Here is a 25,136-nt window from a genome sequence, read left to right as displayed (position 1 = left end):
TTTTTGACAGCATTGTAAATTATACCGTTGGGATTTCTAAATACCTTGGTATACTGTATTACAGCCCAAGTCTATGTGATCTTATCAAATTGAGGTATTTAGGTCGAAGACTGTAATAACACCCCAGAAAGTAAAAAGAAAATAAATAAAAACTGAACATAAAGTGAACTGAGAGGTTCCAGTCTAATTCGCTTTTGCAAATTGGTCTGGCAATGCCTGGCCAGCCAAGCAAAACGCTGCAGATTCAGAGGATTTATGTACAGCCATGACTTTCCCTCTGTAAAAACTTCACAGGTAATTTCAGATAGAGTCCCAAAAATTCTGAATTAAGTAATACATAACACCAGCTCCCAGGTCTCTGCAGTAGCTCCCAGTGGCTTAAAAATGCTGTTTCTCACTATGTGGCCAACATAAATGACACTTGTCACCAGCAGAGGTCTCTACCGGGAGAGGAAACTGCAGCTGTTCTCACTCTGTTCACTGCTTTACATCTTGTATACTATCTTCACATACATCCACCAACAGCGGAAATTATGCAAATAAAAAAGACCTGATTTTATCTCCAGCACCTGTTGTAACTTTCCCCTTTGTTATTACTCGACTGTGTCTGCAATGCACTGCACATATAAGTGTATGTGTGTGTGTGAAATGCTTGAAAGGTGAGTAGGTGCTCCTTTAATACACACACACACACACACACACACACACACACACACACACACACATATACTAATGTGTCTCAGGTAATGAATCTTTAATGATTTGATTAAATTGAATAATGTTCTAATCACACTTTCATTATATTATCACAATGACTCAAATTACTACAATGTGTTAGCTTAACATCCCACTGGTAAACATTAATATGTATAAGAATTCATTAGTGTAAGCGGGAACGGCTTTATTCACCAATACTGGAAACATTATGCTGTAGTGCTGCAGTGAAAAAAGAAAACAACATGTTCAGTTAAAGGAGAATCCTCATAAATTCCCCTTATGAGTTTGAGCAGTGATTCTGTCTAAAAGGGAAGTAAAGATGGAAAGTGCAAGATTAGGGGTATTTAGTCAGTGAAAAGATCTCAACGGGGCTCATTTAACCAAATTACAAAAACAACATTATTTGATTTACCAGAAGCAGTATTTATCCAAAATTACCAGTTACTTTTGATTTGTTTGGCCAAAGATATATTCTCACAGGTGGGATTAGGCAGGCTGTTGCTTCATAGTTACTCCTAAGAAAAGAAATGCACTGAATTTGGTTATTTTCCCACAAAATGTGTTTGTTTATGTTGCATAGAGACCGTGGGTGCATTAAAAGTGGACGGCGGGAAGGCAGATGGTACAAACCAAGGGCTTTGACCCAGGAGACTGTCACATTTCTTGACTTGTTTTCAAGGTCAGGCTGTCCATATGAATGAATCGTATGATTTGATTGGGACTCATAAGTATCCTGTGAGAGAAAGAAGAGTTAGAAGAAACAAGAAACCTAATGTTAAAAGTGGCCTAAGTTGCAGGTTGGGTGGGCAGAAATGGCTGCGAATGGGTCAATTCCTCTTTCAAACAGGATACCGGATGCTAATACTTATTTTCAAGATGTTGTACCTTTAACAAGCGCTATTGTTGCCTTATCTTAAGTGGTTCTTTACCACAATGTTCCCATTGCGTTAAACAACAGGGAGTTTAAAAAAGTAATAAGTAGTTATTTCGTAGGACCGGTTTTTGTGAGGAAATTATATAAAGTCAGCTTTTTGATCTAAGTTAAATACTTAAGCTACATGTAAGTTAACTTCCGTACGTAACTGTCACATTGTGTAAGTAAGTACTTATTCGAACCCAAACCCCACGGATATAGGCCTAGTAGGAAGAAGTTGCCATTCAGCCAACTCTTCCCTTGGTATTGCAATGAAAAATCCTCCTGTTGATACGACACCTCGAACTGCAAACAAGGTAAATAATGACTCTTTTTTTGAGTTTCTGATCCCTGAATGTTTTTTCCCCTAACCAAGTCGTCTTGGTGCCTAAACATAATCAAATAGTTCCTTTTTACAATGTTAACCGCCAGTTTAAAATGTGGCCATTTGATAGTTTCACAATGGTAAAAAAGAGGCATATTTCATAAGATATCGTATGAAAGGTTGTGCATAAGTTTTCGTAAGATATTGTACAAGATTTTATGAGAACATGTTAATCAGCTTTATAGTCACTATGAGTTAGTTGTTAAGCTCTTTGGTGGGTTTATTGGTTTGGTTTACCAGCTGGTAACCATAGTGGAGCATTTAGCAGTGAAAGAGCCATATATTTCCCTCAGGGGATGGTGGAGACCAAAATCAGAGCTAGTAGATAGTACATCAGAGTAGATGTTGGACTCAGGATCATCAGGTGGAGATCCATCCATGATATTTTTTCCTAAAATGGACCAGGTAGTTTTGGTGCCTAAACATAACCAAGAAGTTCCTTTACACAACATTAACCACAGGTTTAAATGGTAGCTGTGCAACTGTTTAACATTGGTATATAGAGAGGCATATTTCACAAGATATTGTATGAAAACAAAAGGTTTTTTTTGTTTTTGTTTATCCAACTGTTGAACATAGTCGAGCATTTAGCAGCTAGAGCCAGATATTTCCCTCAGGAGTTGGTGGAGACCAAAAACAGAGCTAAAAGAGAATAAATATCAGCCTAACAATCATCAGGTGGACAGAAACGTGAATGCAAATTAATGATAATGTTGCTCCGTAACAAGTGGATATGTAAAAGTGGGAAATGTCACCAACAACTTCGCCATATCAGCATATAACCTCTGCTCAAAGTGACCAAATAACCCCAACAGATTTTTTTTAATTTTATTTCAAGTGTTTATAAACAGGTTAAGCCTCAACATGTGTCATGTCACAAAGAAAGAGAGAAATAAATGGTTCAAGGGAGCAGAGGAAGTGTCTGTGGAGGTGGAGAGGTTGGCTGAGGATTCATTAAGTTCTCTCACAAAGCAGAGGAAGCAGAAAGTGATGTTTTCTGTCCCCAGAGGTACACACACACACACACACACACACACACACACACACACACACACAGGATCTTTTTCATGCACTCATACGGCCTGATTAAACATCTTCTGAGAATATCTTTCCCCCATCATATCTGCATGATCGTATCGTTCCAGAGGGAAATACACTGATATGTGCGCGCGGAGCCACCCACGAGGCGCGTGCACGGTTTAATCATATCTGGAGAGAGAGAGAGAGAGAGAGAGAGAGAGAGATGCTGTCGGGTGTTGAGTCCGGTGTGACTTATCTATCCTACTCTGCTGCTGTCGGTAACGGACCGGCTGCGCACACACCTACACACACTCCTCTCTATCTCTGTCACACACAAACACATACACACCGGGAGGACCGGACTGTCGCACTGGGAAGAGGGGAGGGAAGAGAGGGGAAAAGACACATGTCAGACCGGATCGAGCGGGGGAATGTACCGGATTCCGCTGCATGCACACACGCCCGGGCTGTCCCGCACTGAGGGCTGCGCTGCGTTAACGGGACACGACACCGGGCTGAGCCAGGGGCGGGAGGACCGGACCGGGATAGTGTGAGGAAGGAGTCACCTGGCTGCGGAGGGAGGGGAGGAGGGCGGGTAGGGTCGGAGGGGAGCTGAGCCCGGCTGACAGCGCTTTGCTTTGGGGTTAACGACACCGCTTGCGCGCAACGGAGAGTCGGCGCAAAGTTTCCTCGATGGCGCTGGTGATGGAGCCGGTGAGCAAATGGAGCACGAGCCAGGTGGTGGACTGGATGAAAGGTAAGCTACAGTAACACACACACACACACACACACACACACACACAAATATGCACGCACTCACGCACGCATGCAAATCATCAATTCAAACATCACATGAATTACACACCTGGAGGCAGATAAACGCGCACACACACACTGTGAGTGATCATGATGAACAGTAATGCAGGGGAGACAGAGGCTGGCAAGATGTTATGTTGCGTGGGAGGTGTGTGTGTATGTGTGTGTGTGTCCATGCATCATCCTGGCACCTGATGATCAGTGGGTGATGATGTAATGTGTGAGTGACAGGAGGAAAAACAGCTAAACTTCACTGCTCAGAGCAGGGGCGTGTTGAGAAACTTTTGAATAGGGGGGGTGTCAGACCCAAAGCCTGACGAAACCTGCATTTTCTCAAATGGCCAGCAGGGGGCGACTACACTGGCTGCAAAATCAGATTGTGTAGAAGTCTGTGAGAAAACTACCCTTTTTCTCACTAGATTTATTACCACAAACCATAAAAAAAAAAACATTTTCCTAATGCATTTATGATCTCGATCACAAGTCTCAATTATTCTTCAATAAAACATGATGTTTATTCAGTAAATTACAGCCCCATTTAGTGTCATAGTCAAAGAGTTTTTGGTTTGTAGTGTGTTCCTGTTCCTGGGTCTAACTGCAATTTCACAGGCTGCACGACACACCAACTTTGCTACAAGTCACGCCCCCTGAGTTAACTTCAGGTATAATGTATATTATTCCAAACCATGATCTTTTCCTAAACCTAACCAAGTCTTTTTTTTATATCTTTGTGCCTCAACCTGATGAAGTCTTTTTGACACCTATCCCTAATCAAACTGGGCGTTTAGATAGATCGACTTGTATGCTTCCAGAGTTTTTGCTTGTACTTTGTTATTGTTTTACTTTGAAGGTCACCATCTTATGTGTCATGTCTTGTATTACTTCCTCCCGTTGTCTCTTCACCTGTTTTCCACCACACCAGAATGTCATTAGTTGATTAGATCGCTGTGTATTTAGTCCATGTGTTTTGCTTGTTTCAGTGCGTCTTTGTCGGTTCAGTTTGACTTTAGTTTGCTTGTCTGCTACTTTTTGGATTTTCACCTTGAAGACCTTGTCGATATTGTAAGTATTTATTCAACAAGATCCCCAACCTAAATGACAGAATAGATTGTTCGTCAATACCACCAATTATGACCCGTATGAGCGTTTGGTGGTACAGAACGGAGCGGAGTTTCGTTGAATTTAGGTTACAAAACCATTGATCTAGGTTGAGGGCAAAAAACTTACTGGTGAGGCGTTATAAAAGACAGCTTAAAAAGTAAAAACAAATGTACGTAAATGCCAGAAGTGAAGTAGGAAGATGTGACTACCAGCGACATAGTTACGTAAAATTGTGATGCACAGAAGTCCAGTGATGTTTAAATCGCAATCAAACATTGTTTGCTTTTGTTTTCACATGGGACACATCTGTCCTCCTTGGTGGATGTCCAGGGTCTGCATGCACTGGTTGCAAAAAAACAAGATGGTGACGGCCAAAATCACTCTTGAGTCTTCAGGCTTCAAAACTGAATCGCACAATCATATATCAAATATGGCTTCTGCCTCGTGTCTGGCTGAGAGACAAGCAGGATCAAGCTTGATTCACTCAACCATTTTAAGTGACAATAATCCTAAAGACTTCAATTATTGCCAAGTGCTGTCAAAGTGATATTGGGGATTAAGGAGCACTTGAACAATGTCTTTCAAGACAACAAAACATCAATTAAAAACACAAAAAAACATGAGTATTTGTCCTATAATGTAATTGAGTTTTGTTTACAAGAGTACTTTATATACCTTGCAGTGATCCCACTAGAGATTATTCTCATTCATAATTCACGAGCCAGTCTGATTAGGTTTGTACCCAGGGGCCTGTGTGAACATTGGAAAACTCTTTTACACATTAAAAAGAAATGGGTATTGTTGATACATTGTGCTTTCCAGCGTTCCTCAGTGCAGTGTTTGGTTATTACTGTGAATAATGGGCCAGTGCAGACAGTATGATGTACTCTACAGTTTTTGCATTTCACACAGAGGCACACTGGAGTTTAATATCATCAAGTGTTTTTAGAACATCAAGGATAAAAATGATATTTGGTGTCATTCCCTCAGAAACAAGTGTCCCTTTAGGCTTGATGTTTTGCACCAAATCATAGCTTATTTATCTATTAATCTATCTCCGAGTACAACACATGAGTTTTTCACAATATATTTAGCAGCTTCAGCGTTATTAACACCGCTGCTTTATTAAAATCTCCCCAAACACAATACTCTTACCGCTTTAAACAGCTAGAGTCGGGGATGAGCGAGGTTATACACTGAACACCCCCAGACATTTCCACAGTTTAGTATTGTGCAGTGGGCATGTGTGTGTGTGTGTGTGTGTGTGTGTGCGTGCGTGTGTGTTAGTGTGTGCTTTTTGGTATTGGTTAGTCATCTTTGAAAGTCGGCCACAACGAAGGTTCCACTGCCATTCTCACTAGAAATGATGCAGAACGTGATGCGCATTAGGGTTGAAATGTCAGTTACAAATATCGAATCATTTACGGTTTAGTGAATGTAACATTAGAAATAAACCTGGAGGGTGCAGGTTATAATAGAAAATATTAATTAATGATATAAAATTTTATATCATACTTATGACGGTTATCAGTATTATCATGGTTTTGCTAAAATGTTATGAAAATTTTCAAAAAGTACTGATAAACAGAAAAACACACTGAAATCATTTTTTACCAAGTTTTATTTGAAAACAACGGACATTCGCAGCATTTTTTTTTTTGCAAAACATTAAAATAATAAAATAGCCAAATAACTTATCTCAACATATGAAAAACATATCAAATGTGCATTAACCCTTAATAGGGCACTCATTGAAATACTTGCAAATTCCAAATTTACACCCTAGAAAATATCGGAGGATATTACATACAGCCAGAATGTGTGAAATGTGTAAAAAAAACAAAAACATACAGACCCGGCGGAGGGGGGTAATATTTTGAGAAAAAAGTTTACGAGATTAAAGCGGCAAATCTACGAGAAAAAAATGCGCAGTTATATGAGATTTAAAGTGGTGAATCTGGGAGAAAAAAGTAGCCTTTTCCCCACTTTTTTCTCGTAAATCTGCAACTTTTTTCACGCAGATTTGTCACTTTAAATCTCTTAAATCTGCAAAATTTTTTCTTGTAGATTTTCCGCTTAAATCTTAGCCTGGGTATACCCAGACTGCCTTGCGCGCTCGAATTTGATTTCGAACCTCCAGCCAGTCTGGAAACGAGGCGATTATCGTAGCCCTGTTTTAGGGATCCAATCACAGAGCGGGGAGGGACGGTGAGACGATGACGCGTACTACTCGGCACTTGGAAGCTTTCCGGATCCAACATGGCTGCTGCGGACGCGAAACTCTCTTTAGCTGTAGATGGTGTTTTAAATAGTTTAGAGCCAAAGTTGAAAGGCGAAAGGTCTCTGGGGGCTCCGCTGTCCCCCGGCTCGTAGCGAGATCACCGGTAGCGGGGCTATTAGCGCCGCTCGGGCGGTTTCTGCGGCTCGTTGCGCCGAGCCGGTGAGACCGCCGGTCACCGCCGGTGATCTCGCTCCGAATCGGGAGACAGCGGAGCCGCCGAGAGACCCGCAGCAGCTTGTTTATTGCCCATAAAATCAGTGGATGTGTGTGGCTGAATGACATGAGGGGGAATAAAGCGTGAAAATAAATAATCTTGCAGAAAGGGAGAACTGGAGAAGCAAAGCAGCAGCAACACTCTCTCACAGACACACACACACAACAAACATCCATCTCTGTTGCTCTACTACGTCATCTGGTATAACTGATCTGATTGGCTAAGAGCTACCTACAGACGCTTTGATAGACATTCTAAGCGCCCAATAAACGGCTCCGGAGGATCGTAAACCACACCTCCTCTACGGAGAAAAGCATTGTAGGTGTCCAGACCTAATCTCCAATGAGATTTGGTCTGGTGTTAGCCAGGCTACTTAAATCTAGTAAATTTGCAACTTTTTTCTCGAAATATTACCTGAAGTTACCAAATATAGTTCTTTGCCTGATAAAGGGTTAACATTAAAATGAGCATAAGTGGCCTGTCTTTGAATTGCTTGCTTGAAGGTCTGTAGATGTCACTGTAGATGAGGACAGTTTCCCTCAGCACTCTTATTAAAACACAAAATATGACTCCTCTTCAGACTTATTCCTCCTAGAAGGCTGAAAGATCGAAAGCGTTTTCATTGATGCAGCCCAATTCTGTGCCTGCGTCATTTAATGATCATTTCAATTTGAAACAGTAACACAAACCGTGGTGTATCATGAAACCGACTATTTTTAGTTACTAGTTTTTACTGGCCTATGTTTTTGTGTTATGATTTAAATAACTAGACTAAACTAATGTGGCGACAACTAATAGTTTTAACTAGCAATGGCCTCACTAATTTCCATCATTTTCTTCCACATGTTCATTAAACATTTAACAGAAATACATATATACACATATACATATATATATACATTTTCCATGAAATGATTGTGACAATGTGATTCATTCTTCTTAAATCGTTAATCAATCGCTTCCAAACATATCACAATGAAAATGAAACCACAATTAACAGAGGATTGTGTCTGAAAACTAAATGATTCCAACTTTATGGGCGGGCGTGTGTATATATACTGTATACATATGAATATTTGTTTTATAATAGATTTTTGTTTCATTTACCCAATGTTGTCACATCTTATCTACATAGCATGTGTGTATATATATATATGTATATATCACCTACATTTCCCAGTACACTGAGCTTCTTTGTCAAATTCAGTTTTTACATTTTCAGATGAGTTTGGTTGCTTTTGTGCTTAATTCAGCACTTTACTTCATATTTTCCATTTTGTGACAGGGCGACAGGTAGTATAGGTGAGACAGGAAAGAGGTGAAAAGAGGACAGGAGAGAGAAGAAAGAGGAGAAGAAGGACAGGAGAGACAGGAAGTCTTGAATCATTTTTTATTAAAAGTAATTTGACATCTATAACCGTGTACAAATATGTGTCTGAAGTCAGCGCATGCAAATATCTTCCAGCGGCGCAAAATAAAACTCCTGCACTTCAGCACTGCTGCTGGAAAATATCCTAGAGGAAACACTGAACTCATTTTGGCTCAACATGCAGTGCCAATATCACCCAGGCCTCCACAAAAACCACCTGCCAAAAGGAGATCCGCCAGAGTAAAGCATTAATCACATTTATTATGTAACCTAATTTAGTTTAAATTAATAGCCGAGCTTTAGCTGCGATGCCAACTGAGGACAAGTTTCATTAAAAAAGTAGTATATATCCAGTTTGGCAAAAAAGGGGACTTTGTAAAGGTCATGCAGAACTTTCTATCCACTTAAAGAAGTACTTCTGGATTTTGGTTGCACTCGATGGTGCTCTCACATCCTGATTTCACTTTCAGTTCCCAGCTGTTTTTGTGTTTTTAAAGACACAGCGCAGTTCACAGTTGACTTTCAAAGAAATTTATTGGATCTGGGGGCGTTTTTAGGTGCTAAAACAAAATAAGTGATTATATCATTAAAGCTGTACTCCACCCAAGTATCAGACACGGTCATGCCAGAAAGATGGTTGTAAAAAGTTGTTTTTGGAGAATGGAAGCTGCTTTTAGAGCGGTTACAATGGATGTCAATGGTGAAAAATCCTTGCACTGATTGTCTACAAGCCAGAAATGAGTTCTGAATTAGAGCATATTTTCCTAATAACTGGATAATGGTTGTCAAAGAAATTAATTAAAGATTTCAAGTTTAGAGAAATGTTCTTCATTGACACAGAATTAGCGTTACATCCTTAAATATACTCATAACAGTTTGATAATCTGTTGTAATGAGCTGCATCAATGCTGTTTGGACGTCACATCAGCTCTTGCACCGAGAACATACCAAACTTGTCAAAGTTCATATCGCTGCATATCGCTACAACATATGCTTAATATGACCAATTGGATACCATTCAAATAATACAGTTATCATCATAAACAATGAGATAATGGATCAAAACTTTATTTTGTCTATTTAGCACTAAATTGTCATTTACTGGGATAACACAACTCATTCAACTATCAAAATAGTATAGAAAGAGTTTTATTAAGAATTATTTGAATATTTATTAGAATATATTGATTGTGACAATGTGATTTATTATTGGTAGATGAAGTGTATATTTTCTCAAAACTGTATTAATAAATATCTTCCAAAGATATCACAGTGAAAATTAAACAACAGTTAACAGAGGATTGTGTCTGAAAACAAAATTATTCCAACTTTACCGTGTACATAGATTCACTTACTTATACAGTGTATAAGTACACATACACATTCATTAGACATTCATAGTGCTGCTATTAGGTTAAGCACGCTGTGTTTTTCTATAATGCAGATCAGATCACATTTTATGACACATTCATGCAGAAAACTATGTAATTTCAAAGGGTTCACATGCAAAAAAAACATAATGCAAAGATCAGCAAATCATCTGTGACCTATATTCTCTTGAATACAGTACAAAAACAAGATGCCTTTTGTTTTTATTGACATTTTAAACAATTTTTTTGTAAACACAGCACCAGAATGCATCATCCCACAGAAGATGATTGAAAAACAGTGACCCAGTGATTCCCAACATGTAGCATACTGTATGACACGTTTTTTCCCTTTAAATTTGACCTTTGACCTTTTAACGGCGCCCTCGTCAGGTCAGTGACACCTCTCACACCCCGGAGCGCAGTGCCAAGATGCATCATCACACTTATCACAAGCCAGATCCAAAGTCCCACCCTCCACATTTAAACTGAGAAAAATGACTAATAATAATAACTAAGATTAGAAATTATTGTTATTCATCATCTGTTTGTTGCATAAAAAGCAGGTCAGGGATTTTATTGACTCACATGCTGCGATAAATCGTGACAACAATTTATTTACATGATGCTCTGTGTCAGCTTCTCAGAGCCTCATCATTGGATGGGTTATCGGTTGGTCATGTGCACAGGGCATGTGTTTATGTGTGCCAGTGTGTGTGTGTGTGTGTGTGTGTGTGTGTGTGTGCAGCCAGTGTGTGGGTGGATGGTGAGTTGTTCGTCTCAGACCGTCTGTGCAGAACAGCTGACAGACACACACACACCCGCTCTGAACAGAAGGCTCCACCCGGGTCCTCGGACATTTGCGCGCGTGCACACACACACACACATGCAAATACACACAACACACGTGGCATGCTTTAGTGTGGTATTTGGTTCATGCTGGGTCCCTTGGGTGTGTCTGTGGCGGCAGAGGGAAACATGATATTCTATATTTGTGCGTGCGTGTGTATACAGTAACATGCACAGATCACATATGCACACAGGCGTTTGGGGCCAAAAGGTCTGCACATTGTTGATTTGGCGACAGTGTTGCATTGGCACGTCTGAAGCTAAAACAATGTGGGAGTGGCACACTTCAATAGTAATGTGAGAACTTGCTGGGAATGCTGGGAATTCTGCCCCACATCCTGTTATCATGTGTTCACACAGGAACCAATTTCTACCTCATTTCCCTTGCATGAATTTGATCGCTAGACTCAAAAACCTGCGGTGAAATTGCTGTGACAGCATGTGAGAACATCTGATGATTCGCCACAAGAGAAAGCTGCCAGAGTGACAGTCACAGCCTTTAGGATCAGACGGATTTAGGTCCGTGGGCTTGATCCTTTTAGACTTTTTCTTTCTAAGGTGAGACATGACGAGACTCAGATTACTTAAAACTTTCGCCAGTTTGCATCAGAGCAGTCAGACTCTGTAGTTGTTGCTTCATTTGTGTGTGTACTGAGCAAACAAGTGATGCGTGAGGCGAATTTCAGTCACTCAGAGGCCAGTGAGTCCAGACGGGCCTGTAAAAGTTACTCCAGCATGATACAACTCCGAGTAAGGGGCATTTACCTACTATAACAGGCTCAAGTTTTTTAAATGCATCCATTAATGTTGCGTTCAATGATTTTCTTATTTTAAACCCTCTGCTGTACACAGAGTAGAGCTGAGAGGTTTTCAGAGCCTTCTTATTGGAGACACATCTACGCAATTATACTATTAATTGACATTTAAAACAGATGGTTCAAATTAAGGATGCACGTAATGGTTGTTTACATTATTGATTAATCTCCTGATTATTTTCTTGATTAACTGTCAGTCGATTTTACAGATACTCATTTAATATGATGTGAAACAAAGAAATGCAGGAAATCTTCATATTTTAGAGGCTGAAAACAACATTTTCTTTTGTAGTTTTATCTACATCTGTCTGAAATCAAAGGTGCAATGTTTTTAGTTACTGTGAATTTCAAGTGGTAAATCAATATTCACTTTTAGCTTTTAGCAACTATCTGTTGGCTCCGTTTTGGTGTCCATTGTGTCATTATTTGACTCTTGAGCAGCTAAATACTCCACCATGTTCAACAGATAATTGCTAACTAGCTGTCTGCTGTTTGGTGCAGAGCAGCTTACGTAAAGTGAGAGCTTTTTTATTTGCAACTCCCTGCTGTAGCTGGACACAAGGTTGATGAAAAGAACATGTGCCTAAACCAAAAGAGTAAAATTATGGTGGACAATCCTGCTTGACATGTACTACATATATTGATGTTCTGTTTATTGACTCATGCAAATTTCCAAGAAGAAAATGTCCAATTCAAGTGAACATTTATTTGATTTAGCTTTGATTGTCTCCTTCTGCTCCCTGTTTATGCTTGCGGCCTGTGCTTTCTTGGTTTTGTCTTCGGCTTACCTAATTATATTGGAATAAGAGTAACGTGATGGATTGCTGTGTAGTTGAGGTCAAACCGAAAAAGTAAGGAGAATACTTACTGGAAACAACATCATTTACACTCAGGACCTGCGAGAAATGCAGAAAAAAACTGTCATTAATGGAGGGATAGAATTTGCTCGGTTTATTTCCCAGATGCAAAATCTACTCAGATGGTACTGGGATTTAAACTGGCAACCTTCCGGCCATAAACTTGCTTTTGAAAGCTGCCAGGCTTCCAACATCCTGCATTTACAAATCCCAGGAACACAGTGAACGCTCATCTACCTTTTTATTGTTACAGAAGCTTCAGAGCGCTTGGAACAGATGACACATAACCCGACAGGGAGGGCCAGATCTTTTATAGGACTCTCGAACATCCCAGAAGTCACCGCAAAATCTAGTTTTATTAGATGTGTGTGTGTGTGTGTGTGTGTATGACAAGAGAGAGAGGGTGTTTGTGGGAGTTTGGCTCGCCTGCTGTTGTGAAAAGTGTGCCTTTGTGGGAGTTAAGTGTGTGACTCAGCTATGAATCACACTTTTTCTGTACCAGTCAAACACATGCGCACACATGAACTCTCTCTCACATGCACAATACTGTACGTGCAGGGATGTGAGTGCATGATTGTACAAATTGGACACCATTATACAACAAAACCCACACAGACACTGAACTTGTGATTGTCAATTTATAGAAAAACGTGAGCGGGTTCATCACAGAATCGTGATTTCCAACCAGGGCTGTCTTTTGTTCTACAGGTGGTACTTCTAACGTTGCCATGGTGTAAAATTACAATCATTAAAATCTCAATTAAATTATGATTTTAATTTTATAAAAGCAAACAAAAGACACATAGATATTGGCTCAGCTTTTTTACTCTCTTTTTGTCTCTCCCACAACGTTATGCCTCAGCGTCCATTACAATTACAGGCACATGATCAATAATGCAGATTAGGCGATGACATCATTAGGCGACCTCTAGCGACTTTTGGGACAGCCAATAGCTACTTTCCTTACTGAGGAGTTGGCAACACTGGTAATTGGTTAATGTTTGCAACTGTTTGCTAGTAATTTTCGACCAAAACCGTTTTTTTTTTTGTGTGTGGGTACCAGGCTGTAAACATGTTTATTTCTGCTGTAAAGTTGGGTATTTTAACATGTGGAGTCAGCTTCAAGTGGCCATTCAAGGAACTGCAGGCTCTGGCACTGTTTTAGTATAAATAAATACCAGTATTTAGCTAAAAGAGAAATGGTTAAAAGTTAGCTAAAAGATAACCGGTTGCAATCATTGAAAAGATAAAGAAAAGGTTAAACATTTGAAACTGTTAAAAATAATCACTAATTGTTAATTAGCTAAAAGGTGTTTACCTTTAAGCTAATTAACAATTAGTAGGAATAGTTAAAAGTAGGCTAATGGAGAAATTAGGTTACTTTCAACTGTAGTTAAAAGCTTACTAATTAGTTACTATTTGCTATTATTCTAGCTAACTAATGTTACCATTATTAATTAGCTAACAAGATAAATGGTTAGCTAACCGCCATAGCTAAAAGATACATGACTGATACAGTTAATAATATATCATTATTATTAATAGAGAAATGGATTAACAGTTAAACTAGTAAGCTCAAAGTAATCTTTTAATGTAGTGGGTAAAAAGATGAATGACAGACTTAGATAAAAGTAATGAATAAATTATAGTTATTAATAAATAGTTAAATCTGTTAGCTAAACAGAACTTATAAACAACAGTTAGCCAAGGAATATTGGTTTAAATAGTTTGCTAAAAGTTCTTTCAGCTAATTTCAACTGTACTTGAAGGTTTTCTATTTACTATTTTAATCATTTGTACACTAATGTTACTCACTATTTCAGCTATTTATCTTTCTAGCTAACTTATGTTACCATTTCCAGTTAGTTAAGAAAGATAAATGGTTAGAGAACTACATAACTATAAAGATAAATGTTAGCTAACTTACATAGCAGAAAAGATAAATGGTTGATACAGTTAAGATTAATAGAGAAATGGATTAACAGTTGAAATAGTTAAACGTAATCTGGGCAAAAAGATGCATTAAAGTGTTAAAAGTGCTAAAAGTAATAGATAAATTATATTTTTGTCAATAAATAGTTGATAGTTGAGAACTGTTAGCAGAACAGAACTAATACATGACAGTTACCCAAGGAATAATGCTTTGAATTGTTTGCTTAAAGTACTTTAAGCAAGTTTCAACTGTAGTTGAATGTTTACTATTTACTATTTTAACCATTTCTGCACTACTTTAACTCACTATTTTAACCATTTATCTTCCTAGCTAACTTACGTTACCATTTTTAGTTAGCTAAAGGATAAATGCTACCTAATTAGGCTACCATAGCTGAAAATATAAATGGTTGATATGTTTAAAATGATTAGAGAAATTGATAAAAAGGTGAAATAGTTAGTCATAAGTATTTTAAAATGTATTTATCAAATTTATAAATGTAGTTTATGAATGTAAATATCAGTTGAAAGAAAAAAAAGAAGGCTTGAGCTGAAAGTAATGGAGAAATGGTTGAATTAAATGGCAGTGTTGATAAAGGGGTATTGAGTTCATCCGAGATGCCTGAGGCAGTTTATCTGACCAAAAATTGTTGGGAACCACTGCAGTAAAAAGATTCATTATGCTGTATGTATATATTAGCTGTATAGCGGTGTTTTAGTTCATGTCTCTGTCTGCGTGGGCGTGTGTGCACTCGCTGATGTCGCTCGCAATTTGACTCATCAGTATTCAGGGCATTCACGCTCTCCCTCACTGCCAGTGATAAGCGATGCTGATTATCAGTGAACTTTTGCTACACAGTGTACAATCTCCCCTTCTGCTTCTCTGCCTCTCTCTGCCTCTCTCAGCTATAGTAACACTTTGCCTGTGAGAGCCAACATTGTTTTAATCAGCTTCACGTCTATTAGGAACCAGCCGCCATTAACAGTCATTAACACACACGCTGTGAGAGGAAAAAAGTTCTCAGACGCCTTCAGTAAAAATAGCAATACCACAATGCAGAAATACACTGTGGTACCAAAAGTCTGTAAAATGCAGAGTCTGAATTATGAGTACAGAGGTATGAGCAGCAACAAAGTACTCCTGCAGAAATGCTCCTGTCAGTGTTATATTTTATTATTGAATTATTAATTATTTATGTTGATTCATTACTTTGTTACCAGCATTTTAACATTGCAGCTGATTAAGGTAAATGTAATTTTAATTATTTAACAGAGGCTACTGTTTGGTGGTTAAACCTGCAACAATTTCATTTTTGGCCACTTGGGGGCAGCAGAAACAAGTTGTGAACACACACTGACATATAACTTTATAAATTGATATTTCAAACCTATTATATACTTAATTAAACAAGTAAGATATAGCTCGTTAATACGTTTTGAAGATTGCTGGCGGATTTCTGACAGAGCATGCTAGCTGTTTCCACCTACTTCCAGTCTTTAAGCTAAGCTATGCTAATCACCTCCAGTCTCTAGCTTGATACTGAGAAAATGCATAGAAAATGTTGTCAATTTAGGGTGTTCTGACTTATTAAAATATAATCTAAGACTGTTTAAATGTAAGAAAAATCAGAGCAAAATTGATCTATAGGGTTAAACCTTGTCCGGAAATATATTGCAAATATTATAAGCGCCTTGTGAAAATGTTAATGACAATTTTCATGAACCAAATCTAATTTTAAATGCAACTGAACAGTATGACACCTGTATGGTAACACTAAATAGAAATTAAGCTACACATAGTCCATAGAGTATGTGTAACATTTCCACAGCTTTATAATTTTGCTTGAGTTGTAGATGTTTAACACATTATCAAGATAGTATACATAGGCCTACTGCATGTGGCAGTTCATTAGCATACCTGAGTATTCTCAGAATAATTTAGCATGGACTTGAAGCACGCACTCAACCTGTGCTTTCCAAGTGTTTACAATATATGTTCATATAATCAACACACAATGAACTTCCATATCAAAATATATGTTGCAGAATTTTTTCCGTGCAAAGTGTTACAAACATTGCATGTTATCCTACAAAACATGACAAGAACTCAAAATATTTATTGACATAAACAACGTTAGAAGTGATAATCTTCAGGGAACATGCCTGATTATAAAAATTAGTAACTAATGGTCGTTTTTTTTGTTTTTTAAAAAGCTACTTTTGACCGGGTAGACATGTCATTAAATGTGCATTCAGTGTTCTGATGCAGACTAGCGAGGCTCGCAATGTTTAATCAACTAGTCGTGCAAATCCCATGTGTCAATCTTCCCAAAAGTGATCGTACATTTTGTATATTTAGCTGTAAAATCTATTAAGTACAGTGCAACATTTTCCTCTGAAAGTGTGAAATAGCATAAAATCTACTCCTGTGTATATCTCACATGGTAGACTATTCTCTAGTCAAGGATTCCACTTAAATCCTCCTCCAAACCTAGAGTGTACCTCAAGTGACCTTCACCTAACACTGAAGCTGGAAGACACACAAATCACATCTGAGCGGTTTGATGTCTTTATTCTTATCAAGTCCTTTCATGCTTGTCAGCGGGAGCTGTGAGCCGAGATATCGCTCATCGACTTGAAGTGTTTGGGGGTCCAGATAGTGGAATCAATTTGTCTAGTTCTCTTCCAAAATGAGATAATGGTGAAGAGATGATGCCTTTTATTGAAAATAGATTGCCAGTAGACCATAAAAACGATGTTTATTAATGTTTTGGATAGATGTTATGATGTATTTTTGGAATTTTTGATGGATTTCAGGCTTTTTTTTTAAACTCGATGTATGGCATTTTAAAGCTGAACGCTTCATTTAGACTTCAGATGTAGTGGCTGTGGAGGGGGAGGAAGCCATAGAAGGGTGCAGAGAGCGACAAATGCTGTGTGCTCGTCGCTGATGAGAGATGGAATTTGTGTGGATGTATGTGTGTGCGTATGTGTGTGAAATAGTTTGCATGCAATTTAGCAGCTGGCTTATGGGTTTTTTTTCTTTTCCGTCTTTCTTTCTTCTCTCTATTTTTCCCCATCCTGTTTTTTTTTTCTCCCATCTTTGTTAGTGTGGTTATGATAGATGAGTGTATTATGAAGCGGGGACTTGAAGCGGGGGAAATCAATGCTCATTCCTCAGAGGTATATGTGTGTGTGTGTGTGTGTGTGTGTGTGAGAGAGTGTGTGTTGGAGTGTGTGTGTTTGCCAGTTGGCTGTTTGTTAAGAGGTTAGAAGCTGGATACATTCATTGTTTTGGGAGCCAGGGGCTGCAGCTGAGCCGCTCTGTCTTGATCTGCTTTCCTTTGACTCAGCAAACCCGGTCAGGCCAGACGCACACACACACATGCACGTGCACACACACACTAATAATGCAAGCACCCACCCATTTACACGCTCACACACTTGCAGATCTGGAGAGACCGTCCCACTCACAACACAGACGTTACACAATCCAGCAGAGAGTAAAGTCTTACCTGGGTGGCTGCCTAATTGCCCATCCATTACCTCCTTTGTTCCAGTCTCTTGACTCCTCTTCAGGAGTTTCTTTTAGGTCCTTTGGAGAGTAAAATCAAGTTCAACTTTAGTGAACTTTGACCTGCAAAGTTGCACCATTGAAAAGTTGATAGCACTCACCTCAAATTGGTGGAAGTTATCCTTGTGCATGTGTTGCAGCCTTAACCCTTAACAGGGCACTCATTGAAATACATGCAAATTCTACATTCAACCCTAGAGAATATTGGAGGTTATTACATACGGCCAGATTTGTGAGATTGAAAGTGGTGAATTTGGGGGGGAAAAAGTTGCTTCTTTTCACTTTTTTCTTGTAAATCTGTGACTTTTTTCGCGCAGATTTGCCACTTTAAATCTCTTAAATCTGCAACTTTTTTTCTTGTAGATTTGCCACTTTAATCTAGTAAATTTGCAACTTTTTTCTCAAAATATTACCTCCCCCCCAGGTTTGTATTTTTATTTTTATTCATACTTGACCCTAATATGCCGTCAGTCAAGTTCTCCTCATACAAGTCACTGAAGAATAATTCTGTTCGTACGACTGTTTCTTGCAGTTTTTTTTCCCAAATTTTTCATTTTTAAATTGGAGGTCAAGGTCAATAAAGTTAATATTATTATATTATTATCATACTGATTGGTCAGATGTCATGGTGTCACTGTCTGTGAAGTAGCCTGATCTTTGCTGATTAGCTGGAATAAATCCATGTGGTTCTACGACCAAACAGAGAGACATGAGGACCCCATTTTGATATCCACTGAAGTTACCAAATATAGTTCTTGGCCCGATAAAGGGTTAACTTGTTTAGTGCAAACACACAAGCACCGTCCTTTAAAGAGACGTTAAGACCTTATTGGTTTTAAAGCTTTTAAATACAGCTTTATCTGTCTCTTTAGAGGGAAACATGAGGTGTCTATCTTTGATTCATCTCTCCATGTACCCTCATTTATGTGGTGGAACAGGTGTCAACTGCCTTACATAAAAAACAAAACAAATGGGAAAACAAAAGAAGACCCAAAATGCCTTCTGTGGCCCTCAGGTGTCTCTCAAAACAAGCTGTATTTTATACTTTCACCTAATCCTGCTGTGGCTTTGAAACAGCGTTGAGCTGAAATATACAAAACTGCAAACAAGCCGAAATGTCTCAAAAACACGACACAGCAGCTGCTGTATTATCTGAGACAAACTGGAATAAACAGCAGTAAAAAATGTGTCTAGCACTAGAAGAAATCTGTCCTCTCTATAGGCTAACTTTGAAGAGGGAAACCGCAGGTGAAAAGCTTATTACAGCTTCTGGAGTGCAGCCCGAAACAAATCATTTAAAAGTAGGGATGTCTCCGATTATCGATCAGGGAACGGGCGCCTCAGCTGTGAATGGGTCATGAAGAGTGACGATGTTGTTGGGATGAGATTGGGACGGATAATTATTATGTATCTTATGTGTACTCTCATAATTATGTTAAAACAAGATTAGACTACAGGCAGTATAGTAGATATAAACACCTCCAACCAACAGTGTGGCCACAATGTGACAGTAAAAACGTGTTTCAGAACACAAGTCCATAAAAACATACTTTAAAAATAGAATTCCATCAACCTTATTTGACCTTTCTTGTTTAAATTCTTCCTCTTTCTTACTTCTTTCACTTTTTACCACAAAATTTGCTTCCTAAGTCATTGTTGTGTGCAACCATGGACTGTAGGCTATAAAAACTCTAGACAAAGCCACCAAGACGTCACCCATTGGTTTATGGACTACTTTTTTAAGCCTCTTTGGTTTCCCTCTTGGTTTCTGCAGCTAGAAGTGGCCATATTTGGACGAGAGGGCAAAGGAAGAGGATGCTAAGCTACAAGCTAACTCTACTGATACCTATCAATCTTGGTCAGCAAGGTGCATCCGTAGTTCACGTTAACTGTGATAATAATTGGGTTGCTAAATTTGGCTAGCAAAAAATTTACTTACCAAAAAAAACAAAAGCCTGACAGACTGCTGAAAGTATCTTTAAGTACAACTTAACACTAATCAAGGCACATTTAGTTGACCATAATATTACAATTTACTTTGATAAACTGAAAACAATGTGAAAGGGTCAAAGTTCTAAGCCAAAAAAAGTTTACAGCTCTTTTAATGTACCCAGTGTCCCGTGGTAGTGACATGTCAATCACAAGGTAGCCCCGCCCTAAAGCATACTCCGCTTTATCGTTTATTTTACTCTAAACCAGATCATAATTGACAAAATAAACATCATACTGAATTAAAGAAGACTTGCAACTAACGACTGAGTTTACTGAGGTAATAAATCAAGTGAGAAGTAGGTTCATTTTCTCATAGAATTCTATACAATCTATCTTCTTTTTGCAACCAGTGGAGTCGACCCCTGCTGGCCATTAGAAATGATTCAGGTTTAAGACACTAAAGCGTTAGCTTCACTCTAGAGACCCAGAGGTTTGCCGCTTGTGCACAGCAGTATTTTTAATTAGTGATGACTCAGATGACTATATTTAAAGCACTTCGCTCCAGCTCTTTGTGGCTTTTAATTCTCTTTTTAGCTTATTGTTTTAGTTTTACAACTTCTTCACTTACCAGTTTTATCACTCTGATAAACTCACATTGTGAAGACTTTAAGTGAAGCATTTTGAAGCTGAAGAGTCTCGTGTTTCCATCAGAGCTAACAGAAAGTGAATATTGGCCTTAAATGCATCAGGTGGCCAGAAACATGCTATTTCTAACAAGTTAGTGATATCAAATTAAAAAAGTGTTTTGTCCATGTTCACAGTTTGTATCTGCTGCCACGAAACAAGCAGGTTTAGTCTTATTTTTATTAGAATGTACAAAAAAAATCAGCCAGCTAAAATATCTAGTGTTTTCTAGAGGAAAATGCTTGTTTTAAGCATTTTCTTGATTCTAAAACAGCAGCCTGACATTTTCTTTAATGCTTGTCCCACAAAATTTTAAAAAATGTTTTGAAACAGGTTGAAATTTGTTTTTCTTTCAAGTTTTCAAGATTTAAGGGTTACAAATGGACAGAATGACTTGGTGAATGTCTTTATTCCGAACAGAAAATGTGATGTTTATTCAGGATACTTCAGGTTTACTGTCTACTAGCTACAGAGGAAGTTTGATGGAAGAATGTTTTCATCAACAACAAACATCACGTTTCGCTTCCAGCCCTTTTGTTTATTACCACTGCGGTCGTGATCTCATTTTGGAACAAATCTCAGTGTATTTATTGTGAGTAACTCTGTTGATATGTTTGTTTGCTCCAGGTCTGGACGACTGCTTGCAGCAATACGTGTGTGTGTTTGAGCGCGGAGGTGTATGCGGCGAGAGGCTGCTGAGGATTAGCCACGCCGAGCTGGAGGAGCTGGGAGTTTCTCGCATCGGACACCAGGAGCTCATCCTGGAGGCTGTCGACTTGCTCTGTGCCCTGGTGAGTGAGTGAGTGTGTGTGTGTTTGTTTTGTAGTTTAAATGCGGTGCTGAACTCTCATTAACCATCTTTACTGCTGCGGCTGTTAATGTATTCGTGTTCTGCCTGAATGCACAATGTGATAGATTGCACAAAGTAAATTGTCAACGTGCTGCATCAACTCCTCGCAATCATAAACTAAGAAGAAAGTTTCAAAATGGCACTTTAAATCTTCTTTCAACTAATGGGGAAGACGTGATGTGTTGTGTTTGCCAAGAAAGAAGTATAAACATGCAACTAAAAATCCTTAAGTACTACAAGTGGTTGAAGAAGTACTTCTTTATGCTTATACTGCAAGAAAAGTCATGCATCTTACTGAAGTAAAGTGGAAATATTAGCATCAAAATATACCGAACCCTGCTGTTATGTTGCAGGTCATATTGACCTATTTAAAAGTTTAAAAATCTTGAAATCAAAAAATAAGAAAGAAAATAGTTAAAATATTTTTTTCAGTATGAAACTTCTTCTGTTTGTGTAATAAGTGTAATCAACATATAAAAGGTAAATGGTTTATTTCACATATTTGCATTTTAAGATTTTTAGTCAAGTTTGTCGTGTTAGTTTATCAACATCACGCCATAAGAAGATAAAAATTGTAAAAAAAAATGTAAAACTGTTTTTATTCTATATGTTCGTAGGTCTTTCCAATGTACATAAAAAAGTTTTAACATGCAATTTTTTTTATTGAAAAATGAGTGAATTACCCTCATTGAACCATGATCTGTGAGAGGTAAAGAAGACCATTGCACTAAAAATAGATTGAAATGGTTAATCATGGAGTTATTAATGAAATATAAACAATGTTTATTAGGATTTTTTGTTTTCTGACACTCTTGGATAATTAAACACTGTCAAATTTCACTGTCAAATCGACCCAGCAAGGGCAAATATAACAGGAAAGCTTACCGAAAGTACTGCAAAATTGGCCCATTTTAGATTTTACATTAACTTACAAAAAAATTTAATAATAAAAATGTACTCGCTTATTATATTTTGTATTATGAATCTGAATCTGCAAACAAATTGCTGAAAACTCAATGTAGTGGAGAAAAAAGTGCAATATTTCCCTCAGTAGAAGTATAAAGGAGCAGAAAATGGAAATACTGGAATTGCACTTGAGTAAATGTAGATCACACAATAACATGAAAACAACAAATAGTTAGTTAGACATATTATTGAAACATATTGGCCAATTACAGTGTTGAAATGTAACTAAATACATTTACCCAAGTACTGTTCTTTGAAGTATGTGTTCTTTACTTGAGTATTTCTATTTTATGTAACTTTATACTTCTTTGAGGCAAATATTGTACTTTTTACTCCACTACATTTAGCTGACAGCTTAAGTCACTTTTCAGGTCAAGATTTAACATAAAAAAACATGATACATTTGAAGTGATTAGACATTTTAAATTAAACCTCATTATAGTATATTAAGTAGTTAAAATAAGCCCTATCTTTACTAAATGAAAATGCTGCTTACATAAATACATCAATACAAATACAAATAATTTATATAATATAATTATTATTATATTATATTATTATTAATAATAATTATATATAAAACAATCTGAGTGGTTCCATTCTGTATAACAAGTACTTTTACTTTTGATACTTTAAGTGCATTTTGATGCTGATGCTTTTGTACTTTCACTTAAGTGAATTTTGAATGCAGTTGTTTTAAAACAGCTTCATATAAATAGATGGAAACCTGAATAAAAATAATATTTCAGGTGTTTTAAAATAACAGCAGTGAGTGTGATGACCTTCCCTCTTCCAAATATGTAATATGTTTCATTAATATGCACCAGACTCCTTAAGAAAATCTGGTAAACATGTTGACAAATAAGATCCTAGTTAGTATTCATGGTGGTTCAGTGTCTGGAGGTCCTAATCTAATGTGTGTGTGTTAATGTGTGTGTGTGTGTAGAACTCAGGTCTGGAGACAGAGAGCGTCAGGACTCTGGCTCACAAACTCGGCGCCTCGGCCAAAAACCTGCAGAACTTTATATCCGGCCGCCGCCGCAGCAGCCAATCAGAGAGCAGGTCCTCGCGGCGGCTTCCCAATGATCTGCTCACCTCCGTGGTCGACCTCATCACCGCTGCCAAGAGCCTGCTGGCCTGGCTGGACAGGTAATGTGTTTACAGGCTCTCGGTCAATATGTTACAGATACTCTGTTACTTGTATTTTTTAGCAGGATAACTTTTTCATAGATGTTTTAATTCATAACATCAATAATAACTAGGGGTGCACCGATTGCAATTTCATGGCCGATCACCGATTTTTTAAAAGCCTGACCTGCCAATTCCGATTTTGGCCGATTTTTTTATAACTCACAGCATACACCTTCAGTGTTTGAATCTTATTTTATTGAAAAACAATAACAGCAGTATTTTTCTTTAACAAATAAAGGAAATCACAATGCCTGAGGTAGTTAATAAAATATTGAAATTAAAATAAATAGCAACAATTTACAGGACAAACTAACAAAAGAAATAAATATAGTAAATGAATAAAGTGTCCTGAGTTTTTGCTTTCGTTATAGTACAACATACATATAACACAGTCATGTAGAAGTACGCGTACGTGCAGATGCACGTTCAGACCTTTGCGGAGGTAGAATAATTTTATGTGCTTCTACATACTTATTTTCAGTTGTAGTGATTTAGAATAGTTCCAATTTTTGAAGATATTCAGTTTTATGAGGTACTCATCCACAGTCAGTGTATTATGTACTGTAGATGGCGGTCTTCTCCTCTGACCTCTGGCACCAACAAGGCATTTTGGCCCAGAGAACTGCCGCTCCCTGGATATTTTCTCTTTTTCTGACCCTTCTCTGTAATCCCTAGAGACGGTTGTGTGTGAAGATCCGAGTAGATCAGCAGTTTCCAAAATATTCAGACCAACAACTGCGTTCAAAGTCACTTAAATCACCTTTCTTCCCCATTCTGATGCTCGCTATGGACTCCAGCATCTCGTCTTCTCCAAGGTTATAATAGTTTTGTTTTTTTCATTAGTTTTAATTTCGTTGTGAATTTTTGTTTTCAAATTCAGTTAGTTTTAATTCGTTTTTAGAGTGAGTTTGCTAGTTTTAGTTTTAGTTTAGTTTTTGTTAGTTTTAGCGTTAGTTTTAGGTTTTTTGTAATGGGGTATCTGTTGGGTGCCAGATTAAAAAAAGTCACAATAAATGTTTCCTTTATTTCCTTTGTCTGATTCATCTCAGCCCCAATAAGTTTATTAAGTAAAAAAACAAGATAGATGAAATAGATTTCATATCAACCCAAAAAGGTTTACGTATGAAAAGAGTTGACAAAGACGAAAACGAATTTCCACTATAATTTTAGTTAGTTTTGTAACCACAAAATACAGTTTCAGTTAGTTATCGTTTTTTAAAAACTCTGATTTCTATTTTTATTTCAGTTAACGAAAATGTTTTTTCAATTCTAGTTTTCGTTATTTCGTTTTCGTTAATGATAA

General features: G+C 37.8%; 1 protein-coding gene across 5 annotated transcripts in view; it reads left to right on the top strand.

Moving 5' to 3' along the window:
• The first annotated feature begins 3,686 nt into the window (after nucleotides 1–3,686).
• Nucleotides 3,687–25,136, top strand: part of cnksr2a (connector enhancer of kinase suppressor of Ras 2a) — a 103,226-nt gene continuing 81,776 nt past the window's right edge. For all 5 annotated transcript variants that reach the window (XM_059326552.1, XM_059326551.1, XM_059326550.1 and 2 more), the window contains exons 1-3: nucleotides 3,687–3,792; nucleotides 21,454–21,617; nucleotides 23,589–23,791. In XM_059326552.1, coding sequence (XP_059182535.1) covers nucleotides 3,729–3,792; nucleotides 21,454–21,617; nucleotides 23,589–23,791 — 431 coding nt within the window. In that variant the 5' untranslated portion in view covers nucleotides 3,687–3,728. The remainder of the gene's footprint in view (nucleotides 3,793–21,453; nucleotides 21,618–23,588; nucleotides 23,792–25,136) is intronic.

This window comes from Centropristis striata, chromosome 23 (genome assembly GCF_030273125.1).
Source record: "Centropristis striata isolate RG_2023a ecotype Rhode Island chromosome 23, C.striata_1.0, whole genome shotgun sequence".
NCBI classification, from domain to species: Eukaryota; Metazoa; Chordata; class Actinopteri; order Perciformes; family Serranidae; genus Centropristis; species Centropristis striata.
Note: the sequence above shows the minus strand (reverse complement) of the source record. Positions and strands in the feature narration are given on the sequence as shown.